Consider the following 25,553-nt stretch of genomic DNA (forward strand, 5'->3'; position numbering starts at 1 on the left):
TTGTATTGTTTCAAAACAGATAATAGCTTCCTACGACTCTGTAAGTCATTGGAAATGGAATACACACTATAAGTACTGGCAAAGAAGACCAAAGAAAGTGCTGGCATGGTAAAATAAATACATATCGCACATGTATATTCATGTGATGTTCAGTGAACTAACAAAAGACCGAATCATTTTGTTGATTTTTATTTGATCAGCTAAAATGACAGAATTTGAAATAAAACATTTTTTTTTTCATACTTCTACCAACAAAAATGTCTTAACTCTAAATGTTGCGTCTAAAAGCTCTACGTTTCGCCTATATAAATGACCAAACTCAATATAATACAGTTTTGAACTTTATTCGGCACACACATTCACCACGGATTTGAAACAACAAGATTGACACATGCGCCATCTGCCCGGCTATTTTTGAAGGTAAATTACTACGCTTTTGTTGAGTCATAGAGAATCGTTTCGCAAACCCGTGCATAGTGATAACTAAAAAACACTGGTTTTTGAGTTGTGTCACTTTTGAAATACATGTGAGATATTATGGTCACACTATCCATAAGTTGTCATTCAACTGATCATTCAAACAATATTAATCGATAGCGGTCGATCGGAAACCTTTTACTGGACACAGGTTTAAATTTTAAGTTTACGCGTGCTTCTACATATAACACTACAGTTGTCACTACCCGATTGTTGGTCGGCCGATTTATTAATCGTTTATGAGCACTTAGCCAAAGAATAAGTCAGTAAATAACCATTTTTAGTATGGCTTTTATAGAGTGGAGATTGTACTAATTAAATCATAATTGTTTGCTATTCGCCCAATCCACTAGGACATTGCCGACTCAAGTAGAAAGCCGATACATTCACAACGACTGGTCTTACTTTTTCCACCCCTGCAGTTGTTGTCTATGGATGACTTGTCATTGTTCTATAGAGTGCTCATACTGACGCGTATGTCGTGTTGACACAGGGAATCGTTTGAATTGGATAGATGCGTTACATGATAAATAATACACTAACATTAACACACCTTCTACAGATGTACTTATTGCATAGATCAATCCTACATATTTTTTGTAAATCGATATTACCAACGGTTTTTGTGTGAACGACTAGTCTGACTTTGACAGCTGATGAATAACAAGGATGTATATTATTTATTAATAACACTCATAGTTAATATATTTGATTTGAGAATTTTTTATAATTTAAAACGAGAAAGGGCGAATCAATATGTCAAGCAATCTGGGATCTGATTTTGACAGCTGAACAGTGGACCACTCGTTGCTCGTGCAAAAAGATATGCTCAGGCTTTATTAATCTAAAGATGGCGCTGACTGGGGCCATGCGGCGACGAATCGATTTCATCAAAGCTGCATAAACGCGAAGGCGATGTGTAGAATAAGTTAGACGAGACCTTCATTCAATAGAGGATCAATCCCAGTTGACGATGATGGTGACGAATTAATATTGTTGGGTACATTACAAGTCCCACCGGCTGGTTCATTCGACTGCGGAGTTCTGTGGATTCTCAGATGTCTTTTCAAAAATCTCATTTCTGTACATCTGTATTTACAAAAATCGCACTTAAGAGACTTTTCGTCACTGTGAACCATGTTATGCGTCTTCAAGCGGCTGGAATTCACGCATTTGTAGTCGCATAAGTCGCATTTGAACGGCTTTTCGCCACTATGGATCATTGCGTGTTTCTTCAAATCGCTCGACTTTGCGCATTTATATTGACAAACGTCACATTTGAAAGGCTTGTCTGTACTATGCACCATCTTGTGGCTTCTCAAATGACTCTTTTTGGCACTTTTATAATCGCATTCAGAACATGCGAATGCTTTTTCGGCATCGTGCATCATCTTTTTATGTATTTTCAAATCGACGAAACTTTTGCATTCGTAAGTGCATAAGTTGCATTTACATGACTTCTCGTCACCGTGTAGCATCTGATGTATTTTTAAAGAGTATGCAAGAGTGCACTGGTAATCACATAGGAGACATTGGAACGGCTTTTCGCCGCTGTGGACCAATTTGTGCCTCTTTAAGGCTCTAGCGTATGCCGATTTATATTCGCATTCATCACATTTAAATAGTTTCTCGCTATCAGGTTTTGTATTACCGGATGGTGGAGAATTGTGGACGTTTTTGTGAACATTTAAACTTATTTCAGATGGGAAAACATCAGAGCATATGCTGCATATGAAAGTTGTTTCATCGCCAGCCGCTTTCTCTAGCACAAGACTATTCGAATTCAATAGATCTGTGTCAACGAGATCTACATTAATATGACTATTAAATTCTTCCTTTGGTAGTACAATATTTGTATCATTACATACAACTGTGTCATATATTATAGATTGCACATTACTTTGTAGGTTAATAAAAGAATCCGCAGTACACTCTGGATCGGGTGGCTGGAAAAAAGTGTATAAAAATAATTATTACATGTGAAATGCACGTATTACAGTTGACAGTGAGCTGTCGTACCGGAAAGAAATGACCACATAGCACTAAGATCGTTGTCAGTGGAGCATTGCAGACAGTAATGTTCAATTTTGTTTCCATTATATGGGCCTCCATAAGGTAGAGGTTTGAATTAACAATATTTTGTTTTAATGACTTACTCCACCTATTAGGTCCATACTCTTGACTCCAAACACACATTGAAAAATAATATGTGTATTTGCCAGCCCCAGGATTCGCATCTGAGACCCATAACATTATAACCCGACGCGTAAGTCGCTTGGTTATGGTGGGCGATTATTAGATACGATAAAGAGCGGAAGTGTCGGCCCATAGTGTCGTTTGACTCACATATTAGGTTGAGCAAGTGACTGACATACATTTCTCGTAAAAACATTAATGTATTAATACAACCTCCACTCTATGGAGGCCCGTTTGGTCTTCTTAGACATGATACGAACTCCACAATTGTGATGATATGACTTGTATAGTTACCTGATTGACTGTGTGGAACTCTGGATATGAGGAATCGCCGAAAAAAATGTCAGAGTTAATTGGATATGGGGGAATTTCAGGTAACTCATTGTTAGCTTCTGTCTGCTGGACATCAGATTCGCATTTTATATCGACGACAGTGTTGATCTGCAAAAAAATACATACTATATGGTTGGGCCAATTATGGTCACCCTCATTCCAATATTTCCCTTCTACGTCTAAGGCCCGTTTCAGACGGGACACCGGTGTCGCGCTTTATATATTATAGGAGGCATTTGTATTTGAATAAACGGGCCTTTGTATTATGTTTATGAACTCCCTAGAGCCATTAAGTCAACGCATAGTTTCGCGTTATAAATTAGAACATAAAACTGGCTGCGGTAATAAAAACAAGTGTATCGGCGGCTTGAGAATGTAGCGGCTGACGGAAAAGTGTACCGGACACGCGTTGACTCATTAGCTCTGGGGCGTTCATAAACATAATACAAAGGCCTTTTTATTCGAATACAAAGGTCTCCTTATGAAACGGGCCTAATCCAAATTATTTTCGTCCCCTCAACGGAATCACCTGTCATCAGTCGATCGTGATCGTCAGTTGACCGTAGACGACGACCGTGTCAACACTTGCTACAGTGCGAGCGTCATCAAAGCAATAATTTAATTCGAGTCTTCTTATAAACCCAGTTTTTTAGGTCACGTGTTACCGGCATAGAGTGTATCATGCATAACATATTATTATGTACAATCTGCGAAGCACTAAATCTGATATGGTTTGAGCGAATGTTGCGTCTACATCCATAGAAACTTGTCATCATCATTCATATTCATAAATGAGAGTGATAATAAGAACCATTTGCATACTATTTCGTAAGTGCATGACCCGGGACCTGCCGCAGAAAAAACCGAACAACGCAAAAGTTAGTGGCTGGATTAAGTCCCGTTTAAACCTCCTCCCCCAGAATCTGCATCCACAGTCATCCTAAAATACAATCAACTAAAAAGCGTTGCCACTATATATAACGTTGTCTCTAATCTTTATATTGTATATGCGATTTATAAACTCAATTAAACGTACAAAAAGTATATAGTTGTATAAAAAAATACTATATTATTTTCATAGATAAATCAACTCATGAAATTATTATACAAAATAGAAGTAGCTAATTTAGGTATTTACTTAGAAAATTGACGTGTAATATTATATCCAGCCTCATACATATGACAGAATGGTCGTCAAATAAAAACCACGTATGAGGTACATAATATGAGAGCTTTAAAAATGGAAAAACCAAAGATAATTATTTTTTATTATATCGATGTTTTGTATTTAACAGTTTTATTTAAACATTATTATGTAATTTTATACACCCACGGTGGCCACGCGGCTTAAGCATTGGACTATCACGCCGTGGTTCTCAGGTTCGAATCCTGGGTCTGGCAAGTACACATATTGTTTTTCAATTTGTGTATGAGTCAGGGTATGGACCTAATATGTTGAGCAAGTGGCTGACATCCATTTCTCGTAAAAAAACAAAATATGTAAAATCTCTACTCTGTGGAGGCCCATATGATCCTATTAGGATCGGACATGGTCCTAATGGTGATAAATATATATACTTATTATGAACAATATATAAACATAAGATTATATTTTTTTATTTCAAGATTTACCCATTTGTAAACATGGACGTATTGTTATTAAACGATTTGAGTTTAATTTTTCAAAATATTGTGTTTTTTGTATTGCTATTAAAAATAAAATACTTCCGTTTTCACGGCGCCGCGTGGTGTCTATATGCTCCAGCTAAGGGGCGGATATGGGTAAATAAGTTATTTATAAGTAATATACATTCCTGTTATTCATCAACTGTCAAAGTCAGACTAATCCTTCACTCGAAAATCGGTGGTAATATCGATTTCCAAAAAATATGTAGCGTTGATATATGCATCAAATATTTTGTAGAATGTGTATAAATGCTAGTGTATTATTTATCATTTAACTCATCTATCCAAATCAAACAACTGCCTGTGTCAAGGCAGCTGAAAATATCGATTTGAAATAGCATTTTAATACTCATATTTTTATAAGCAGTGTATCCATATATTATGAATAGTGTAGGAATAGTGAAAGAATACTCCAACAAGTGAACACACGACAGACGCGTCAGTATGAGCGCTCAATGACAGACAATGACAGGCAATGACAGTGACAATCCATAGACAACGGGAGGGGCGAAAAGTAGGACAAGTCGTGTAATATACCGGCTTTCTTCTTCAGTGGGAAATGGGCGGACGAAACCGGTCCAAATTTATTAAAGAATAAAAGTGGAATAAGTACTAAAAAATTACGCGTTTTAATAAATTAATCAATAATAGTCTGAAGGTATACATAAGCTAATACAAAGCTAGGCTGGAGTGCTTTTGGCAGCCTGAATAATGTCTTCAAAAGTGACCTTCACTGTGCCTAAAGCTCAAAGTGTTCAACTAGTGTGTGCTTCCTGTGATCACATATGCGTGTGAAACATGGACCCTAAGTAAAAGAGAGATCCAGAAACTAAGAGTAGCACAACGTGGTATGGAGAGGTGCATGCTGGGCATAGCGTGAAAGGACAAAAAGAGGAATGAGTGGATAAGGAAGCAGACAAGGGTTTGCGATGTAATAGTTTATTAAGCCTTAAATGGAGATGGGCTGGACACGTAGCTCGAAGAAGAGACAATCGTCGCACAAATCAAGTCATCCAGTGGTATTCAAGTAGTACAAAACGTCCGCAAGGTAGACCTAGAGGCCGCTGGATCGATGAAATGATAAAGTTCTGCGGAAGTACGTGGCAACGCAATTCACAGGATTGAGAGAAGTGGAAGCAGCTTGAAGAGGCCTTCATCCAGCAACGGATAGATTCAGGCTGATGATGATGATACATAACTCAATTTTCCAAAAAAAGGACGCTTTTTACACATCGTAGCTTTAGTTCAAGGAAAACAAATACGTTTGACTGACAAAGTTGAGTGTGCACTATTTATGTCGGATGCCAACAGCCTACATCGACTTTTTGCTACATTTACCATTATAACCTTGATTCAAATATCGTACCTTCTTCAAAATTTCAAATACGGACTCATTCTATATAGAATTCTTGGTTATGTAATAACTATTGTCATATTTATTGAAAAACTAACCTCAAAACTCTGACCGGCTTCATCAAAATGTTTGTTCGAAGAATCTATGGCGTCAGAGCTGTTCGATCGCTTTATCGGAATGTCAAGCCAGACGGGACTTCGCGGCCGTCCTTCGATATTATATTCATCGTCTTCTGGTTCCTGCTTTATATCCATTTTTCGATTTAAATCGTATTATTCTGGATGACAAGACGACGTGTCAAGCATGTACGACAGTTACCATAGACCAGTGTTGCCCTCCTTTTGTCAACGAAATAAAATAGGTATGCGGACCAGTGTTGCCATATTTTGAAAGTGGAATTATAGTACAGAGCCTCCAAAATTATAGTATTTGGAGATAAAATATAGTACGCGTTGTCATCTGTTGAAAATGAAAATTTTCCCAATTTTTCATAGTCGGCTCGTTTTTATTAGGAAAAATATTTCGCCGCGGGCCGCAGGTTCCCGATTTTTCGTGGTCGGCTTGTTTTTTTTGGGAAAAATATTTCGCCGCGGGCCGCAGATTTCCAAATTTTCGAAGACCACTCGATTGCGAAATGGCAAATGCAGAATTATAGTACTTTTATATAAAATTATAGTACGATTTTCAAAATTATAGTATTTTGGGCGTACTATACCTATTTTATATCGTACATAGTACGCGGACCAAAATTATAGTACAAATACTATAATTATAGTACGGTTGGCAACACTGATGCGGACTTTAATATAGTATTTCGGCAACCAATTTTCATACAAAAAACGATGAATTTGATAAACTCCAATGTCCCTTTTTATTTAAATAACTCTATTGTCCAAAAATGTTTACCGGCGAATTCAAGATATTCAATTATAAACCAGTTAGGGCTTTTTTATTTCTTCCGAGCAACTTTTATTTCACGGCAGCCATGCCAAATTTTATTCTTTTACGAAATTATAGTGGGTAACCTACCTACTTACTTTGCACCAACAAATCGAAAATTTGAGTGCCTACCTACTTTCGGGGTATTTTTGAATGTCAAAATTAAATCGTTAAAAATATAAAAATACATAGGTACCTAGGTATTTACTTCAGATACGTAAGATTTAAAATAGTATTTTGGACTTACACATAATAATAATTAATACACCCGATCCTCTTTTTGCACGGCTTTTTTTTTGCACGGTTTCGAAATAACACAGTTTCAAAAAAGTAGCGATTATTTTTTATTTAGACTGATTTTTTTGCTATAACACGGTTTAAAAAGAGTAACAAGAATAAAAATACGTATGTATGTCTACATATTTATCAAAAAATTGTGCTGCAATGGACCGCACGCCACTGGTGTACATACATAATATGTCGTCACCAGCTGCCACCCAGATATACAATCATACATACATTGTGCCACTAGTCAGTTACTTCGGGTTCAATACGAGAGACGCGGCGTGTGCTTTGGCGTCAGCGTAATTAAATATTTCCAGCGATGAGAGTGATATTTCGCCAGGGTAAAATCGCAGTAAACGGGCACGTTTATTGTCAGGTAGCGACACTGAATGAATATATTACTCCATGCTAAACTTAATATAAATTGAAAACTATGTAGGTATTTTTATGTAACTATAAATATTTTTATATATAAATAATAAATAAATTCGAATCATTTTTGAGAATTTCTTATTTTGAGTTTATTTTAAGTACCTAATAGAACCTATCTACCATTTTTGTATGGGCACCTTATCTGTTTTACGCGGTTTTGGAACGTATCCCCCATGCAAAAAGAGGATCGGCTATATATATAATATATAGCGTCGTATCTTTTCCGCAATCACGCATATCTAATTTTTTTTCAATTTTGAGTTGCATGTTCAAAAAATGCAGAATGTTAATAGGTATTAATATAGACATTTCCACTAATACGTAAGTAGGTACCATTCTCAAAATATAGGTAGTTACTAATTGTCAGCCACAAATGCTCAACCTATTAGGTCCATAAACTAATCCAACACACAATAAGAAAGAGAATATGAATTTGACAGACACGGGGCCCAATATATTAGATGCCGGTGCGGTAACCGTTCGGCAATCGTGCGGCCGTGGGAGGGTGATGAGGATGAGTATAATATTATGTCACTAATTTTGACAGCTGAACAATGGGCCACTCGTTGCTTGTGCAAAAAGTTATGCTCAGGCTTTATTAATATAAAGATGGCGCTGACCTACTGCATCTATTCCTGTGTTTTCTAATACTGTTTAAATAGGTAGGTAATATTATTTTTGATTAATTTAATAAAACGCATTTACTTAGTATTTGTACGACTTTTAATGAATACATCTGGATCGTTTGCGTCCGCCGGAGAGGGACATTTACAAGTGAATAATATTTATAAAACAGGTATTTACCAAAAAAAAAATCAAAAAGCGACACAAATAATCTACCAATACATTGCATTGCCCGTTCAATAATACTTGTAAATAACTATAATTGTTGAATTAAAATTAATGCAGGGTATTAACATTTTTCATATTGCATCAATAAGGTCAATAAAATTAATAATATAAAACAAAATATACAGCAATAAGCACTTACAAACACTTTTCAATATATCACCAAACAAATATTTATGATTAGTCAATAGGTATTTAATAATAATTTTAATAAACTACATATTTCTCTTTCTCCATCTTAAATTCAACGAATAAGACACAAGATTTTAGAATTTAACAATCAATATACTGAATATACATAATTTGAAAATATCTCAAGCATATGCACACTGGAAAAAATCATTTTTTAGAAAAAAATACGACACCCGACGGGATTTGAACTTGTATGCTGGACATACTGGCGCGATTCCAGCAGAGCCTGTTTCCAAATTATGTATAACACAGTAAAATTTTAATAACAATTCATTTCTTCTTCTCTTTCACCCTGTCACGTCCCAACATTGGGGCATAGGGCAAGCACAAGTTGACGCCACTTCCCTCGGTCCATCGCCAACTCTTGCTTCTCCCGCCATGTCAGACCTGCAGCACGTAGGTCACTCTTGTAGCACCGCTGCAGGGTGAGGGAGGGCCGGCCACGGCGACGGAACCCTTGAGGCTGTGCCACTAGGCTACGAAGTGTCGCACTCTTTGGCGGCATCCGGAATAATTCATTTAATTCACAATAAAAAATAAACAAAATTACCACTTGACGGAAAAACGAATATAAACGAACATCTGAAATAAAATGTACAATCTATACATAGTTATGTTAAATCAATACGAATATTTCTAACATTAAATAGGATACAACGGATTTCGCACAAATTTCAATTGATCATTTAACAAATTAGAATTAGGGAAATATTTATACATACCTATTAATTAATCTCTAGGATATCCTATTTATCCAATATTCCCGTACAAGAAAGAATATTGGGGAAATAAATAATTACATGATAAAAAGATTTTTTATATACCTACAACGTTTTTAAATTTTCTATTGAATCATATAAACTTGACTTGGATAGACTAGCTTAAACGATCAAAAAATTTTTTTACTTGATAGAAATAATACTGAAATGTCATTTTGACAATATGTCATATTAATTTCCATAGTAACGCACGTATATATTAATAATTTAGTTGCTAGGACCCCAGATACCTAGCAACCAATAATGGTGTCGAAATAACTTTTCATACAAAACAGAATTAACTGAAAATGAATTCAATTCTACTTAAAGATGGCTAAAAACATTTAAAAAATGCATTGGCATCGTGTTCTGATATATTCTAAAAGTTTCAAATGTCTAGCTAGTCGGGAAGTTAGTTAAAAATCGATTGCAAGATTTGTACAGGACAAATAAGAATACAAGCTAAGAAAAACGTTGTTAAATATAGTGATGCAGTCACAGTGAGTAGTAAATTTTGGAGAAACTTAATTTAGTAAAAGAGGCAAAAAAACAAAACAGTTCCATTTGATAACTAGAGTGAAAAGAAACCCACATTGGCTTTACATTGTCATGTTTGAAAGTGTTCAAGTAAAGTGAAAAAATGTTAGGGTGAATATTGACTTTGGGTACCTATGTTAAATTTTATTCTTGACAGTTATAATTTTGGGCATTATGAATGAATTTCAATTTTAAAAAGGTCAAAAATGAAACGTCGTATTTCGAACGGTTTGATTTCAAAATGTTCCATTTGACAAGTAAATATTAAGATAATTGGTGAAATTGTGCCTAACATGCACATTTTCATGACATGTTGTGCCATTCGTACATTACAGGTATACGTTTTACAAGCATGCGTGAGCACTGGTAGCACACATTGTGTGAACACTTCTTAAGTTACTATTCAAGCGATTTTTTATCTCATTTTCAGTATGCATGGTTTGGACATTGAGATAAATAACACGAGAAAGATGACCGATTGGTTAATTTGAGTTTTATTTACAAGAAGCGTCTGTCGTGTGACATTTTGTGCGATTTAAGGGTTCGTGACTGTCTGCATGTATAAGAACACATATCGCATTTATATGGGTTTTCACCAGTATGTATAAGTTTGTGTTGTTTTAGATTAATAGGTCTTGAGCACGTAAAAGAACATATACTACATTTATATTGTTTTTCAACAGTATGTGTAATTTTGTGTTGGGTTAGACCGGTAGGCGTTTTGCAGGAAAAAGAACAAACCATACATTTATATGGTTTTTCACCACTATGTGTCATTTTGTGTAATTTAAGGTGATGAGACTGTTTGCATGTGTAAGTACATACATCGCATTTAAATGGTTGTTCACAAGTGTGTATCATCTTATGCGATTTTAGATAATGTGACATTATGCACGTATAAGAACATATGTCGCATTTATATGGTTTTTCACCACTATGTGTCATTTTGTGTGATTTCAGGCGATGTAACTGTTTACATGTAAAACTGCATTCATCGCATTTAAATGGATTTTCAGCAGTATGTGTCATTTTGTGTGATTTAAGGTGATGAGAAAGTTTGCATGTATAAGAACAAATGTCGCATTTAAATGGTTTTTCACCAGTATGTGTCATCTTATGTGGTATTAAGTTATGTGACTTTATGCATGTATAAGAACAAATATCGCACTTAAATAGTCTATTGCTGGTGTCTGTTTTTTTATATATTTTTACACTATTCAAATGGGAACGACCACTCGTTTCAATATGTTCTTTAATATCATTGTAAATAGTTCTGTGTCTTTTTAAAATACTAGAGGATTCTATGATTGTAGCCACCTTTGAAGTATTGGCGGCAGAGATTTCTTCTTTAATATTTTGTTCATCAAAAGTCATTTCTGAATATTCTATCACCCCATCTTGGTTTCCATCAGTTGTGGGTTGTCGGCTACCATCCGTATTGGGACGCACAGTGACACATCGCTGCGTAGAAATCTACAACGAGACAAGATCTATATTATATGTAAAGACGGGATTTGTAATTTGTTTTTCAATTTGTGTGTGAGTCAGGGTATGGACTTAAGAGGTTGAGCAAGTGGCTGACATCCTTTCTCGTAAAAATACAATCTGTTAATACAAACCTCTACCCTGTGGAGTTCCATATGATCCTATTAGGATCGGACATGGTCGAAAAATAAAAAAAACCTAAAGGGGCGACGTTGGACCTGGCTCGGCCACGTGCTGCGGATGCCAGAAGAGTACCTCAACCTGGCTTACCTGTTCTTCAAGCCGACCGGATTCCGGCGTCCTGGAAGGCCGCTAAATACTATCTATAGAGTGCATACGGCGGAGCTACGGGATGATCGTTTAACCTGGACCGAAGCAAAAAGACTGGCTAGCGACAGCGCCGCGTGGTGTCCATTTGCTCCAATTAAGGGGCGAATATGACCAAAGAAGAAGAAGAAAACCTCACAAGTATTGTTTTCCAATATTCGATGCATAGCAGAGTTCTCTCGCGAATATCATCTGTAAAGGCTGGTTTGGATTAGTCGAGTAATTTATTACCTTATCATGTATGAACAGACAAATTTAGTCAGGTAATTTAGTTAAATCATTTAGTCGAGTCAATCCATTTTGTTCTAATTTTTCGGTCGAGTAGCGACCCCACCACGTCTCACTAAATACTAAAAGATGCCACGAGACAAGTCTGAACACGTTATCTTAAGTCAAGTTCATTAGTTGTCGTAGAATTTCTTCCTCCAATTCTTCTAATATTGCCATTACAAATAAGTTATTAACTAATTTATTTTTTGAACATTCACAATTTAAAAACACTTGGAATCTGGTTCCGCAGGTTCGAACCTGCCGGGTGTCATATTTTTATATAAAAAAATTCTATGGGTTATATATTTCTCTGAAGAGATTTTAAATAAAGTAAAAATGAATGTTACATTCTTAAATCTTGTGAATTATTCGTTGAATAAAAAAATAGTTTATTATTTATTTTTGCTTTATTACGTTGTGGTCTGTTCATTTTGATACGCCACTCACATGTACTGTGTTAAAAGTTCTCTATAATTCAATAGTACGGAGCAGGCTTGACAGGGTCTAATATCTGGGGGCCGTATCAGTTGAAATACGGCCTTATTATGGAGGGTTCAGAAGGAATTTTGGTTCTCGTTTGCTTTGGGCTGTATTGACATTATCGGTTGGCTAGTCGAGTTATTTCTCTTCGCTGTGCTACGTAATGTAGGTAGTTCGAAAAAAAAAGATTTATGTCGCCCCACTTCACTCGACGTCAGCATAGGTTTAATCCAAAAATGTCGCAGTTTGTCACTCACTTTGTATTATCATTATGATTAGACAAAAAGATATTGATCTAAGAAGATAAATAAAACGGGAACTAAACCAAATTCAACTTGAATCTCTTTAGCAAATTGAAATTTGGAATATTTTGGACAAGTTTCCATTAATAACTCAAAAAAGGTAGTTGGCTCCATTATGTTTATCTATATAGAACTCTCGGTAAACAGTTTTTATTCTTGTTGCGGGTATTTACAAACTTGACTTATTGTCAAGGCTATACCTCAGTTGAGACATGGTCTAAAAAGATCGTGGCTAGGCGATGCGCGGATGATGCAAATGACGCTAGCCGAACGAAATATAATTTGTCATATAAATGCGTCCATTTAATGTTCTGTTTATTGTTCTATTAATAACAATAGTATTGACATGTTTTCTTTTTCAAGTAAATAGGTAACGTTTTTTGGTCATCTTTACACGATTTAAGAATTAATACCCCCGTCCCAATCACGAAACAAATTGACGTGTTCACAGCTCGACGTATGCTCTCCGATTGCCAGCGAGTCCAAAATTTCGTGGCACCTATAGTTGAAAATTATTTGGTATGTATGATTTTTGTTTTGAAAAATTATTTTATACTTATCGTTTCTTTTTATTGCATGTATTTACGAACTTGACTTATTTATAAATAGTACCTACCTACCTATATATTATGTTTTGAAAAACTAACCTCAAATGTGCAACTGCCATTGTCTGATGTTTCTTGCTTTACGTATGTGCAGTTTTCTGGGATGTTTGAAGGCAATTTGAATTCGTCAAACCAATGGTGTGTTTCCACGTCAGATACGCAGTCATTGGGTTCCTGCTTGATCTCCATTTTACGGATTGAATTCTTAAAAATGGGACACGAATTATGATTTCTTCAAAATGAATCTTTGCAATGAGTAAAATGAAATAATGCTGCCAGTCATTAAAACAATTTCTAATGAATAAAAAATATTACCTTGTGGTGGACGATTATTTCTTAGAAATAATTATTATAATAACTAGGAAGGTTATGTAATGATGTGACTCAGAATATTGATTTAGAAATTTAGGTACTGTAAATCTATTATCATCTTCAAGTAAAAATGCCAAGTTTAGTGTTTTGGTGGGTATCAAGAATTACATTCAAAATGTCGGCAGTGTTGGATGATCTCTTCTTCTTCTTATTGTGCCATCCCCTAGCGGAGGTCGGCCAACCTCAAGGCGATCTTATCTTTGTCGTCTGCTACCCGGAACAGTTCATTGGAGCTGCACTCGTACCAATCACGGAGGTTCTTAAGCCACGAAATGCGGCGTCGTCCTCTGCTATGCTTCCCATTGATCTTTCCTTGAATGACATGTTGGGGAAAGCCGTATTTTTGTCCTCTCATAATGTGGCTGAGGTACTGTAGTTTCCTGGTGTTGATACTAGGTACGCAGAACTTATCGGTCCTTCCCCATTCGATTGAGACCTTTAACATTTGTACCGGGTAACAAAATGTTGAAGTTCTCAAGTCTTCAGTCCAAGGAAATTTGAGGATGCGTCTATACAGCCACATCACATCTCGAAAGCTTCAAGTCTCCGTGACATCTCTTGGTTTAGCGTCCATACTTCCATACCATGTATAAGAATTGATCTCACTATAGATTATTTAGGAAAGACGTTTAATAATAATATTATTATGTCATTATGATTCCCTATCGTTTCTCATCTTAGAATACTCAACACGGAATTCAACATCACCTTCAATTCCCCCACCCGGCCGACGCACGAGGTCAATTTGCCTGGATCACCCCATGTTAAAACTCCAACATTACTTTTTTGGGTGCGTTTATTTGTGCAAAATTAGTGAACGTTTGTGGACGAATTTTTTTCGTTTGTGCATCTATAAAGACCGAAAAATTCCAATTTTAAATTGGTTGTTCCAGCTATTACGTTGGATCATCCAATATTGAAATTTCAATCATTTTTGTGTGCGTTCGTTTTGCATCGCTACTGCACGTTTGAGTAGGTATGCGTTTTAAAAAGTTGGAGTTTTTTGCATTGGGTGATCCAGGTAAATGGACCCAGTGACATCCCAAGACAAAATGCCGCCCCATTTTTTATACCGTATTTTTTATCATCCTTTCATGACACCAATATCTAAGAAATGTGTTGTATGGATACATTACGGAAAGAGATATATACCACTAATTCTAATTTAAATGCCATCTCTGCTTCAATAGACAATATTGCGAGTCCACGATATCAGATACATTTAAAAATACTCCTGAAAACTTCCATAACTTGAGTGACTCAAAAATATTCGGATAAATTTTAAATGAAGTAAGTAATATGGACCTACTTATAATTCAATTGTAATTCGAAAATCTCCACGTCATGTCATTGCTGATCACCAAGAATGTGACGTCCAAGGACAATGGAAGTAAACTAGACATCGCGAACCCGACAAAAAATTACAGTATTGTTAAACCTTTTATAGTAATTAATACATTTTGGTTCTTACCAGTGAGCAGATATTTTTAATGGAAAGACATTTCTGTTATTACTAAGCTGTTTAGGTATCTATTTCTATGTATATATATATTATATATAATGATTCTCCTCGATTTTCCGCCCTTCGGGTAACTGCCGCCCCCAAGCGACGCTCAATCTGCCTACCCCCACGGGAGGTCACTGAATGGACCTCTCGAAGAATATCGGTTTAGATAATAAGGTACAAGTCGGTTATGTGGAATGCAGCAGCAAACGCATTTTGAAATTTGCCAATGTACTGGATTATTTGTTAGGTTAACCTAACCAACCCTAACCTAACCTAAACTAACCCAAACTAACAAATAATCCAGTATATTATTATGATAATAATATAATAGGTCAGAAGAATCGTGCAAAAATATCGATATGACAAAGTATTGATCCTTTTTTGACAGCTGTAGACCCCGCACTAGTGTCCCGGCCATTTCGGCTTCCAATCAATCGAGTGTATTTCAGCTCACGTCAGTCTGTACACTTTGTTGCTTTAAAAACACAAAATGGACGTGAAACACGAACCAATTGCATTGGAAGCTGACAAAGAAGAGCAGCAATGGTTTGAGGTACCTTTATTATATCCAAACAACCAGAACACCGGCATTTATATAAAACAAGAGCCTGTCGACGATGCCAGCTGCACTTTTGAGGTTAGTTTTTTTGTTATTTATTATGCCTTATAGAACTACTTACAGTGCTTGTGACTTGCCGTCCGCCGTCTTAAGCTGTCAGTAGCCATTGTTGAATTTTATTCTGCTATCTTTTTGTCATCGAATTATAGTACGCGGTCCAAGAAATGATAGTATTTCGGCAAACATTTTAGGACGTGTTGAAAATGTAAAAATATGCTATCCGGCGAATTCCATTTTTCCATTTGACCTAACCTAACCGGCGAATTCAATTAATTCCATTTTTCAAATTTGTAGTATTTTTGACGTACTATACTTTGTTTAATAGTACGCGGACCAAAACGTACTACTATAATAAAATTATGGTTCGGTTGGGAACACTGCCTTCACTGACAGACGGCAGCGCGCAACGGCGGAGAACTATTCACAAGACCCCTTCTTACATGCTTGATTGCAGAACAAATTTTTGAGTGTATGAAAAATGCTAACTTTGCAATCAATAATAATTTGTCTACATTTCAGGATTGATATTACATAATTTATGTATTGCATGAATAAACATTTCGCGTTCTTGATGTCTAAATAAAACACGGTTGTTGTCGGTTTAAACTTTACAGGAAGCCAGCGGTAAAAAAAATATAGCCGATACAGGTACTGGATTATTTGTTAGGTTAGGTTATCATTCTTGAATAATTATTCATGAATTTTGTCGAAATCGGCTATGGAAATTGCTGCTGTTCCTGCCTGGCTTGTAGCACAGTTTGTTACTCATGCAAACAAGATAGTTTATTGATTGATTGTAATGTGCTAGCTATTATAATATAATAGCTATGTATACAATTTGACATCGTCGCTGTAGGATTGGTTTGTCGAATAGACCAAATGTCAAATGTTCAGGAGACGAAAAACAAATTTCATTATCTTATATTTTAAATACATGGGGTATTAAAATTGTTGTTTTTACACCATCTGATTGCTGTATTCATTACAAAACGACTTAAAGAAAAGAATGGTTCGGGTCCATTTAGACACGAAAAATCATTCTGCGGTAAAAGGTTGATTTCGACAAAAACTGATATTTGACAAACCAATCATATAGCGACGATATCGCACCGTGAGTGTAAAACCAAGGCATCTGCAAATTTTTCAATTTTGAGATTAAATGCAAAACAACTGCAAAAGTCGTGAACTTGATAAGTAAAAGTGAAGTAACTGAAAGGACATGCAATAATTCGTCACTGTTCTGGCAGAAGACACTAATTCGAAAAAATGACATATTGAGTTAGGTTTTATTTCAAACATTACCGTCTGGAAACCTTCTTAATAAATAAACAGTCTTTATTTTAAAGTCATCCTTTTTACGATTACTTAATAAACTCACATGACAGACCATTTCAAACATTTCAACAACTTCAAAGTCAAATTACTCAAAACTAGTATTCTCCAGTTAGTGTGTTCTGCTAGAACAGAGACAATATAATGTAGATATAAACCAAACATTATGGTTTTTTTAGTAACTCAGACTAAGACACTAAGACTTCGAACCCTAATATCTCCAAAATATGTCTTTTGCACATGACTTGGTTTTACACTCACGGTGCGAATTGTCAATATTCACCATTGTATATAATATGACTATGTAAAACTGGTTACTTTCGTTTATGCAGCCATTTTTTTTGAAAATTCAGGGATTTCGGGGTTGAAACCTTTTTTTTAAAGAAAATCCGAGATATTTAAGACATTGATTGTGTAGGTACATATTGAGAGTTGAGAGGTGTTTATATTAGGTCTTCCAGCCGATTGTCTTCTTTTACAAGGTGTTGGTTTAATTACGATAAGGCTAATGCCACATAGGCAGGTGCCTTGCTTGGTGGCTACGTGCTAGGCGACATATTCTAGTGAACGAACGCACACTATTCTATCGCAATGGCCACACTGCACGCTTCGCGCCTCGCTTTGTGATTATGAGTCACCTCGTGAGTCTCCCGGCGAACAAACGTGTTGGTTATTTGTATTGTGTCACCTAGTGATTTTGCAAGATGGTGGATGTTTCTTCCGTATGACAAACACCGTATATTTTGATATTATGAATAATCAGGCATCAAATTAATTGATATTATGCACCCAACAAGTTCGAATCTGAGACTTTCGAAACTTTAAAGTTAAATTCTCTATGAGAAGTAGCTTTCTGATTAGTTTTAAGAGTGAAATATCGTTGTTGACTTGAGCGCTCCCAAATGTCAAATGAATTTTTACCTAAGCACGTAGTGTTCAATGTGGCAGTAGTGTTTTTAGTAGACAAGCATAGCATCCAGCTCAGCACTAGCGAAGCACCTGCCTATGTGGCCGACGCCTAAGGGGTTTTTTCCCCCTAAAACAAAAGAATTTCCGTTTATTGATTGTTGTTTTATTAGGCTGATTGCTTGATCTTATCAATGCTGTCAGTAGGATACGTCCTAAATAAACATCGATTTCCCGTATTATAAGAGTTTTGTTTTTTAGAAACCTTCAACAGACCCTGGACAACTGGAGACGGATTTTAAGGGTAGTGACTTAAACGAGGGGTATGTTGCGGACACTACACGCGAAAGCAAATACGAGGATTCGCAAGCTGGCTGCTCCTATTTGGACCATGGGCCTGTAAATCAGGTACACAATTTTTGAATACTTGTATTAATTAAGGCGCTAAGTACCAAAAAGAAGTATTGCCTATGGGTACAAAATACTGAGTCGTTGTAGTAAAATTGCATGAAGCAGACCTTCTGCAAAATGTGGTTTCACAGTGTGAAGCAATCTCGACAGCTTCCATAATTTTAGGAATTAAGAACTCGCGAGTGTCAACACACCGTCGCACAGTAGGAGAAAAGCCCAAAATCGTGGCCAAAACCTGAAATGACCTCAGATTTGAATAAAAATTAGCATACAGAGGCTTTGAAGGTCGCTAATTACGAATCCGAAAGCCAAATTATCGTAAACAAAATGGCCGATCCAATATGGCGGACATGGATGTTAAAAAGGTGCCAGATCTTGACAAAAATTGGTATATACGGGTTTTCAAGGTCGCTGATTACGAATCCGAAATCTAAATGATCGTAAACAAAATGGCCGATCCAATATGGCGGACATGGATGTTAAAAGGTACCAGATCTTGACAAAAATTGGTATATACGGGTTTTTAAGATCGCTGATTACGAATCCGAAATCTAAACTATTGTAAACAAAATGGCTGATCCAAAATGGCGGACATGGATGTTAAAAAAGTGTTAGATCATGACAGTAATTGGTGTATGCGGGTTTTGAAGGTCACTGATTACGCATTCAAAAGCTAAATTATAGTAAACAAAATGGCCTATCAAGCCCAAAACGCACCTATTCCGCAGCTAACTTTTGTAAATTTCGCAAGGTTTTACAATAAACTAAAGGCCTAGACTATGAGTTTTGCAAAATGTGACAAAATATATAACTTTTCGAATAGTTGAAAATGCAAGTTTTCAAAATTATTCAATTTTATTTATGCAGATATTTATACTACATTTCAATAATTTATACATTAAGTTTAGACTCAACCAATGTAAAAATATTTTCTACATATCTCCAGAAGTCGTATTCAAGTCGCAGAATTGAAATTGAACACTTCACTTGAAATTTATGGGTTTTCAAAGTCACCGTTATTTTCGCCTGTTTAGCACGCGACGCGTACACTCTCCGCGAAGGCTAACTTCCAACTGTTGTAGCGACGAAAGTATACGGTCAAAACGCTTCCCCTTTTACAATGAAATGCAGTCATTACTCCTCTACCTGACTGACTACTCAAGTATCCCCAATTCGAAAATTCATTTCTGGGGTTTTGGCCACGTTCTTGGGCTTTTCTCCTACTGTGCGTCGTCAGCCATTTTATATTGAATGCCGTTGACCACTGCAGTGTTACTTACACCATTATAAATAAAATACGCCGACGGACTTACAACGTCGCCAGATTTAAATATTTTGCTGTATTTTTTTTGACTTGTTTGAGGCACTTAGACCATAGTTGACGTTATTGGCGTTGGTATGTAGAACATTTTTTTATATTTTTTTGGTACTTAGCGCCTTAATAAATACACGTATTCATTTTATGAATCCTCAACAATTTATATAGTTACAGTCATAGTTTAATCTCACGCGGCAATCACTACTGTGAAAATTAACATTAGTTAATATCTGGTAGTCACTAAAATAAATACAACTTTATAATGTCTACATAACGAGTCAAATATACGGGATATCAGTGGCGAAGGGTGGAGGTAGGCTGTTAACATCCGACATATATAGTGCACACTAAACTTTGTCAGTCTTACCTTAATTTTCATTAAACTAAAATTACAATTTGTAGATAGTGTCGGTTAGTTTTTACAAAACAATATTATACTCTGCCCCAACCAAACCATTATATTTAAGGTATGCTATGGGTGATCTGACAAAATATTGCGCCCTTTTTCAGTCATAATTAATAAATTTGTTTTCGGTGAATTTAGAATACATATTATTATAGCTGATGGCGTTGACTAGTTTTTTTAAAATTCATTAAACCCTGTCGAAACCAAACGATAAGACAAAAATATTCTTAAATCTATAAAATATTAAAACTATGTATGATTAAATGGCATAATTTTAGATATTTTATGGATAGACAACTATTTTTAGACTATTATCTATTGTGGCTTGTTTTACGCAGGGCTTAGTTATTTTTTAAACTCATCATCAGCCCGAATTTATCCACTGCTGGATGAATGTCTCCTTAAGCCGTTTCTACTTCTCTCGGTATTGTGCGTTGTGTTGCCACGTACTTCCGCAGAACTTCATTTCATCGATCCAGTGGCCTCTAGGTCTACCTTGCGGACGTTTTGTATATCATAGGTACCACTAGATGACTGGATTTGTCCAACAATGCTGGAAGAGATGCAAATTGGAGATGCAGGATGGATCCACACAAGAAAATATCTGGCGTCGAGGGATGCCTGATGCCCTTTTCACAGGCAGCACTTCAAAGTGCTTTGACCAGCATGAAAATATTGTATTCCTTTATGGATTTTATACATTTTTCTCTCTTATTAATTTCATAGAATAAATACACTTGGTTGGCAATTATGTTGTTTATATTAATAATGTAAAGATATTAATACGCCCACTATAAATATCCAAGCGGCTTACGTATCGGCTTATAATGTCGTGGGTCCCAGGTTCGAATCCTGGGTCTAGCAAATACGAATATTGTTTTTCAAGTGCCTAATAGATTGAGTAAAAGATAACATCCATTTCACGTAAAAAAAACTCTTAATACAAACCTCTGCTCTGTGGAGGCCCATATGATCTTATTAGGTCGGACATCGTCAGAAAAAGAAGAAGAAAATTATGTTAACCCAATGCTTACGTGCCGCACAAAATTGTGTTTTTGCTAATTACTTTTCACATGCAAATTAACATGTTAATTACAAAATTAATTAAAAGGGCCCATAAGCATTGGGCTAATAGTTGATTTATATAAATTGTGTTGATACTTTACAATTAATTACAACTTATAATGATACAAGGTTTTGATTACACTTGCTTCTTGACTTAATGTATGGTAAAAAAAATAGTAAATTATGTACATCAATATTGATGGCTGAACACGATTCTAAAAAGCTTTTCATGTAAAAGTTGTCAAAGAATGACTTTTCAATTTACATAAGTTCTAAAAAAATGCTATCAACACTGTTCATCTTTCTATGAATCAACTCTTTCATCATTTAGGTTTCCGGAGAAAGTTTACAGATTTGTGTCAATGTACCTATGTCATACATTGTATTTTTACCAAGAATTTGCAGTTAACTCCGCAAAAGAAAATTGATATGACTTGTCAAAATAAACGTTTTTTCTATTGATCATAATATCGAGGATTCAGCTCCATAGTGCCACAACTTTGAATAAGTAGTTTTAGGTAACGGCTGATCAAAGTTTTTACTGACTTATACTGACTTGTAGAAAAGTGACAAAAACATCAGCCCTACGAGGACAATTGTTGTTAGTAATTTTGTGAACTGAAGAGAAGTGAATTACGAATATTCTCATTAGCAACATCTTCTTGGCTACGTGTTAAAACTGTGTACTAACATGCTCCGCCCATTTTTAACCGCACTTCCATTATAAGTTCCTCCCATTTAGTAGACAACAGCGCCTAGAAGCGTAGCTAAGAAAATGTTGCAGAAGAGTAGTGGCTAACATAAAGATGAAACTTGACATTTTTGACTTATCGTAATATTCAACGCCCTGTGTCCCAGGTTCGAATCCTGGGTCTGGCTAGTACACATACTGTTTTTCAATTTGTGTTTGTCAGGGTATGGACCTAATAGCTTGAGCAAGTGGCTGACATCCATTTCTCGTAAAAAACAAAATCTGTTAATACAAACCTCTACTCTGTGGAGGCCCATATGATCCTATTAGGATCAGACATGGTCGAAAGACAGAATATTTAACTAAGCCATCGAATTATACAGTAACTTATTGAAAAATGTTTTCTGCCTTCTTTAAATCTTTTATAATATTCTACCATTTTATGTATTATGACTTTCACTGAATATTCCATGTTCTTTTAGTTTATTCCTACGACCTCTGCATTGACTTACTTTCCTGGTCTCGAATCCTCAAGAAGTGTATCAGAAGAACATGGGCCATGCGATGAATTACAGATTGTGGACATCAATAAAAAACTGGAAGTTTATAAAACATTGATTTCAGACATCATTCGTTGTACTGCTAACCTTAATCAAATGCCACCCTTCAGTGTATTTAATGATTTGTTGGTGCCTATTATAAAGTTAGAGAGGAAAGCATTTCATAAAAGAAATTTTGTATGCAGTATATGTTTTGATATTTTTGCATCATTATATTCATTAAAACGTCACAAAGCGATTCATAAAAAATTAACTGGAAATATGACGATGGCGAGTATGCAATCATATAAGTGTAATATATGTAATTATCAGTGCACGCGATCTGATTCCATGAAACTACACAAAATGGATCATTCTGGAGAAAAGCCATTTAAGTGCGATCAATGTGATTACTCATTTAAAGGTTCTAATTCGCTGAAACTACACATAATGACGCATTCTGGTGAAAGGCCATTTAAATGCGATCAATGTGATTACTCGTGTACAAAATCTAGTAAGCTGAAACTACACCAAATGACTCATACTGGTGAAAAACCATTTAAATGTGATGAATGTGAATACTCGTGTATCACATCTAGTAAAATCAAACTTCACAAAATGACTCATTCTAATGAAAAGCCGTATAAATGTGATGAGTGTAATTACTCGTGCATACAGTCTGGTCACCTCAAAGCACACAAATTGATTCATTCTGGTGAAAAGCCATTTAAATGCGATCAATGCGATTTTTCGTGTACAATTTCATTTGTCTTGAAACGACACAAAATGATCCATTGGGAAGAAAAGCCATTTAAATGTGATCAATGTGATTACTCATGTATCACATTTAGTAAGATCACACTTCACAAAATGACGCATTCTGGTGAAAAGCCATTGAAGTGTGATGAGTGTCATTACGCGTGCAAACAGCTTGTTCACTTAAAAGCACACAAAATGATGCATGCTCGTGTAAAGCCATTTACTTTATGTGATGTATAATTTTTTGTTGGAAACATTTGTTTTGCAATACAAAAAGTTGGATTTGGATTTTGTTGGAAAGCCGTTTAATTATTTGCAATGTAATTACTAATTCCAGTGAAAACCATTTAAATAGAGACATTGTATTTTTTACGTAGAATTTGGTCAATTAGAATTACACAAAATTCTTTCTGCCAAAAAGCTATTTAAATATGTTGAGTTCAATCACTGATGTACAAGATAAATAATCATTATACAATTTTGAATGGCCACAAAATGGCTCATTCAAACGTAAACATAATATGTAAATGTAAGTTTTTTTTTGTATAGATAATAATTATAATATAATACACCTAGTATGTATATCGTATGTGTTTGCCATTTGTTAATAGTGTGCTAGTGCGTACCGTTGAAAGACGTATTGAAATAATTAACCTAATAATTAAACTATTTCTTTTATTCAAACGAATAATTCACAAGATTTAAGAATTTATCATTCTGATTATTGAACATTATATAATTTAGAAAAACACTAACTGAGAGAGTTTTCTATTGGTTGTGATATACGATTTGTCGTCATTAGTATGTCTTCCGTAGCATAATGGCTGAATGCGACGAGTTTGGGGCGTTTACCCGTTGGAGATGCCGGGGGTTCGATTCCCGACCGGTTGGCTTACTTTTTTCAAAAAAGTTTTTTCTATTGGTTGTGATATACTCTCTCAGTTAGTGTTTTTCTAAATTATATAATGTTTGATAAATAAACACTTACAATTTTCGTTTAATAGCGAATCAATGAACTACAAAAAGTCGAAGTAAAATATTATAAACCTATTTTTTACAAAAAAAAATATTTCATCATCACCTGTGGTATATCAGCTGGATGAAGGCATCCCCAAGCTTCTTCCAACTCTCTCGGTCCTGTGTTATTCGCTGCCACGTACTTTCGCCGAACTTTACCAGTTCGTCAATCCGGCGGCTTTTAGGGCGACCCTGTGGCCGTTTCGTACCCCTTGGGTACCACTGGATAACGGCATCTGTCTAGCGGCCGTCATTTCGGCGAGCAATGTGCCCTGCCCATCTCCATTTCATCTGTTTGGCAACGTCTATTACATCGCGAACTCCTGCCTGCTTCGTAACCCATTCGTTTCTTTTACGGTACTTTCAAAACATTTCTGAGAAAATACATTATAACCAATAGAAAAAATCTTTTTGAAAAAAGTAAAACACCCCGCAGGAATCGAACCTGCATCTCTTGGGTTTCGCGCCCACACACATAGACCACTATGCTAAAAGTACAAGTCTTAATTGCGACAAATTTTAACTTAAGGCTTTTATCGTACTCTCTGAAGCGCTTTCTTAATCGATATACAATAATACATACCTGTAATCAATTAATAAAAATATGAACACTTATATAATGCTTTTCATTATTCACATTTTTGCCTTTGACACATCAGCTCATCTATTCTATACACAAGACTGCTATCGGCGGTTATCGAGGTTGGTTTATCATATGTTTGTATTGAGGTATTATAAATGTTACAATAAGTCAGCTTACTTAACAGTTAAAACTGTATATTTCGCTCTAAAAATTGGCACAGCCAAAGGGTGCTGTTAGAACACGACTTATTGCAACAATTACAACTAACTATTGTACAAAATGATAATACTTCAATACAAAAATATGAAAAACTGCCCTTGATAGCAGTCTTGTGCATAGAATAGACGCACAGCAGTTGCTTCAAACATTTGATTAATTTTTAGCATGCTATGCATAAGAAGATTTACCACGGCTGGGCTAGAGGAAGAGATATGAAGGTAAGTTAATAAGATGTAAATGAATTAAGTTAAATTTTATTTATTTTACATTATATAATTAAGATGACAAATTACAAATTCAAA

The 25,553-nt window shown here is 35.6% G+C and overlaps 2 protein-coding genes across 3 annotated transcripts; one reads left to right on the plus strand and one right to left on the minus strand.

Annotated features, from left to right (window-relative positions):
* Nucleotides 1-238: 238 nt before the first annotated feature.
* Nucleotides 239-6,365, minus strand: LOC147076620 (uncharacterized). The gene is made up of 3 exons (XM_085941306.1): nucleotides 6,145-6,365; nucleotides 2,968-3,114; nucleotides 239-2,423 (listed from the first exon to the last, which is right to left on the minus strand). The coding sequence occupies exons 1-3, from the start codon at nucleotides 6,298-6,300 to the stop codon at nucleotides 1,407-1,409; spliced, it is 1,320 nt and encodes a 439-aa protein (XP_085797432.1). The 5' UTR covers nucleotides 6,301-6,365; the 3' UTR covers nucleotides 239-1,406.
* Nucleotides 6,366-15,803: 9,438 nt separating this feature from the next.
* LOC147076621 (uncharacterized) lies at nucleotides 15,804-25,062 on the plus strand. 2 transcript variants are annotated; one of them, XM_085941308.1, is made up of 3 exons: nucleotides 15,804-16,023; nucleotides 18,505-18,857; nucleotides 19,892-21,375. In XM_085941308.1, the coding sequence occupies exons 1-2, from the start codon at nucleotides 15,877-15,879 to the stop codon at nucleotides 18,664-18,666; spliced, it is 309 nt and encodes a 102-aa protein (XP_085797434.1). In that variant the 5' UTR covers nucleotides 15,804-15,876; the 3' UTR covers nucleotides 18,667-18,857; nucleotides 19,892-21,375. The 2 variants fall into 2 exon arrangements, with proteins under 2 accessions (XP_085797434.1, XP_085797433.1); XM_085941307.1 differs by lacking the exon at nucleotides 19,892-21,375 and adding an exon at nucleotides 22,617-25,062 and having other exon boundaries at nucleotides 15,821-16,023; nucleotides 18,505-18,651.
* Nucleotides 25,063-25,553: the final 491 nt, after the last annotated feature.

The sequence above is a fragment of the Rhyacophila brunnea genome, unplaced genomic scaffold (genome assembly GCF_057557595.1).
Source record: "Rhyacophila brunnea isolate RB1 unplaced genomic scaffold, BYU_Rbru_1.0 scaffold_13, whole genome shotgun sequence".
Classification (NCBI taxonomy): domain Eukaryota; kingdom Metazoa; phylum Arthropoda; class Insecta; order Trichoptera; family Rhyacophilidae; genus Rhyacophila; species Rhyacophila brunnea.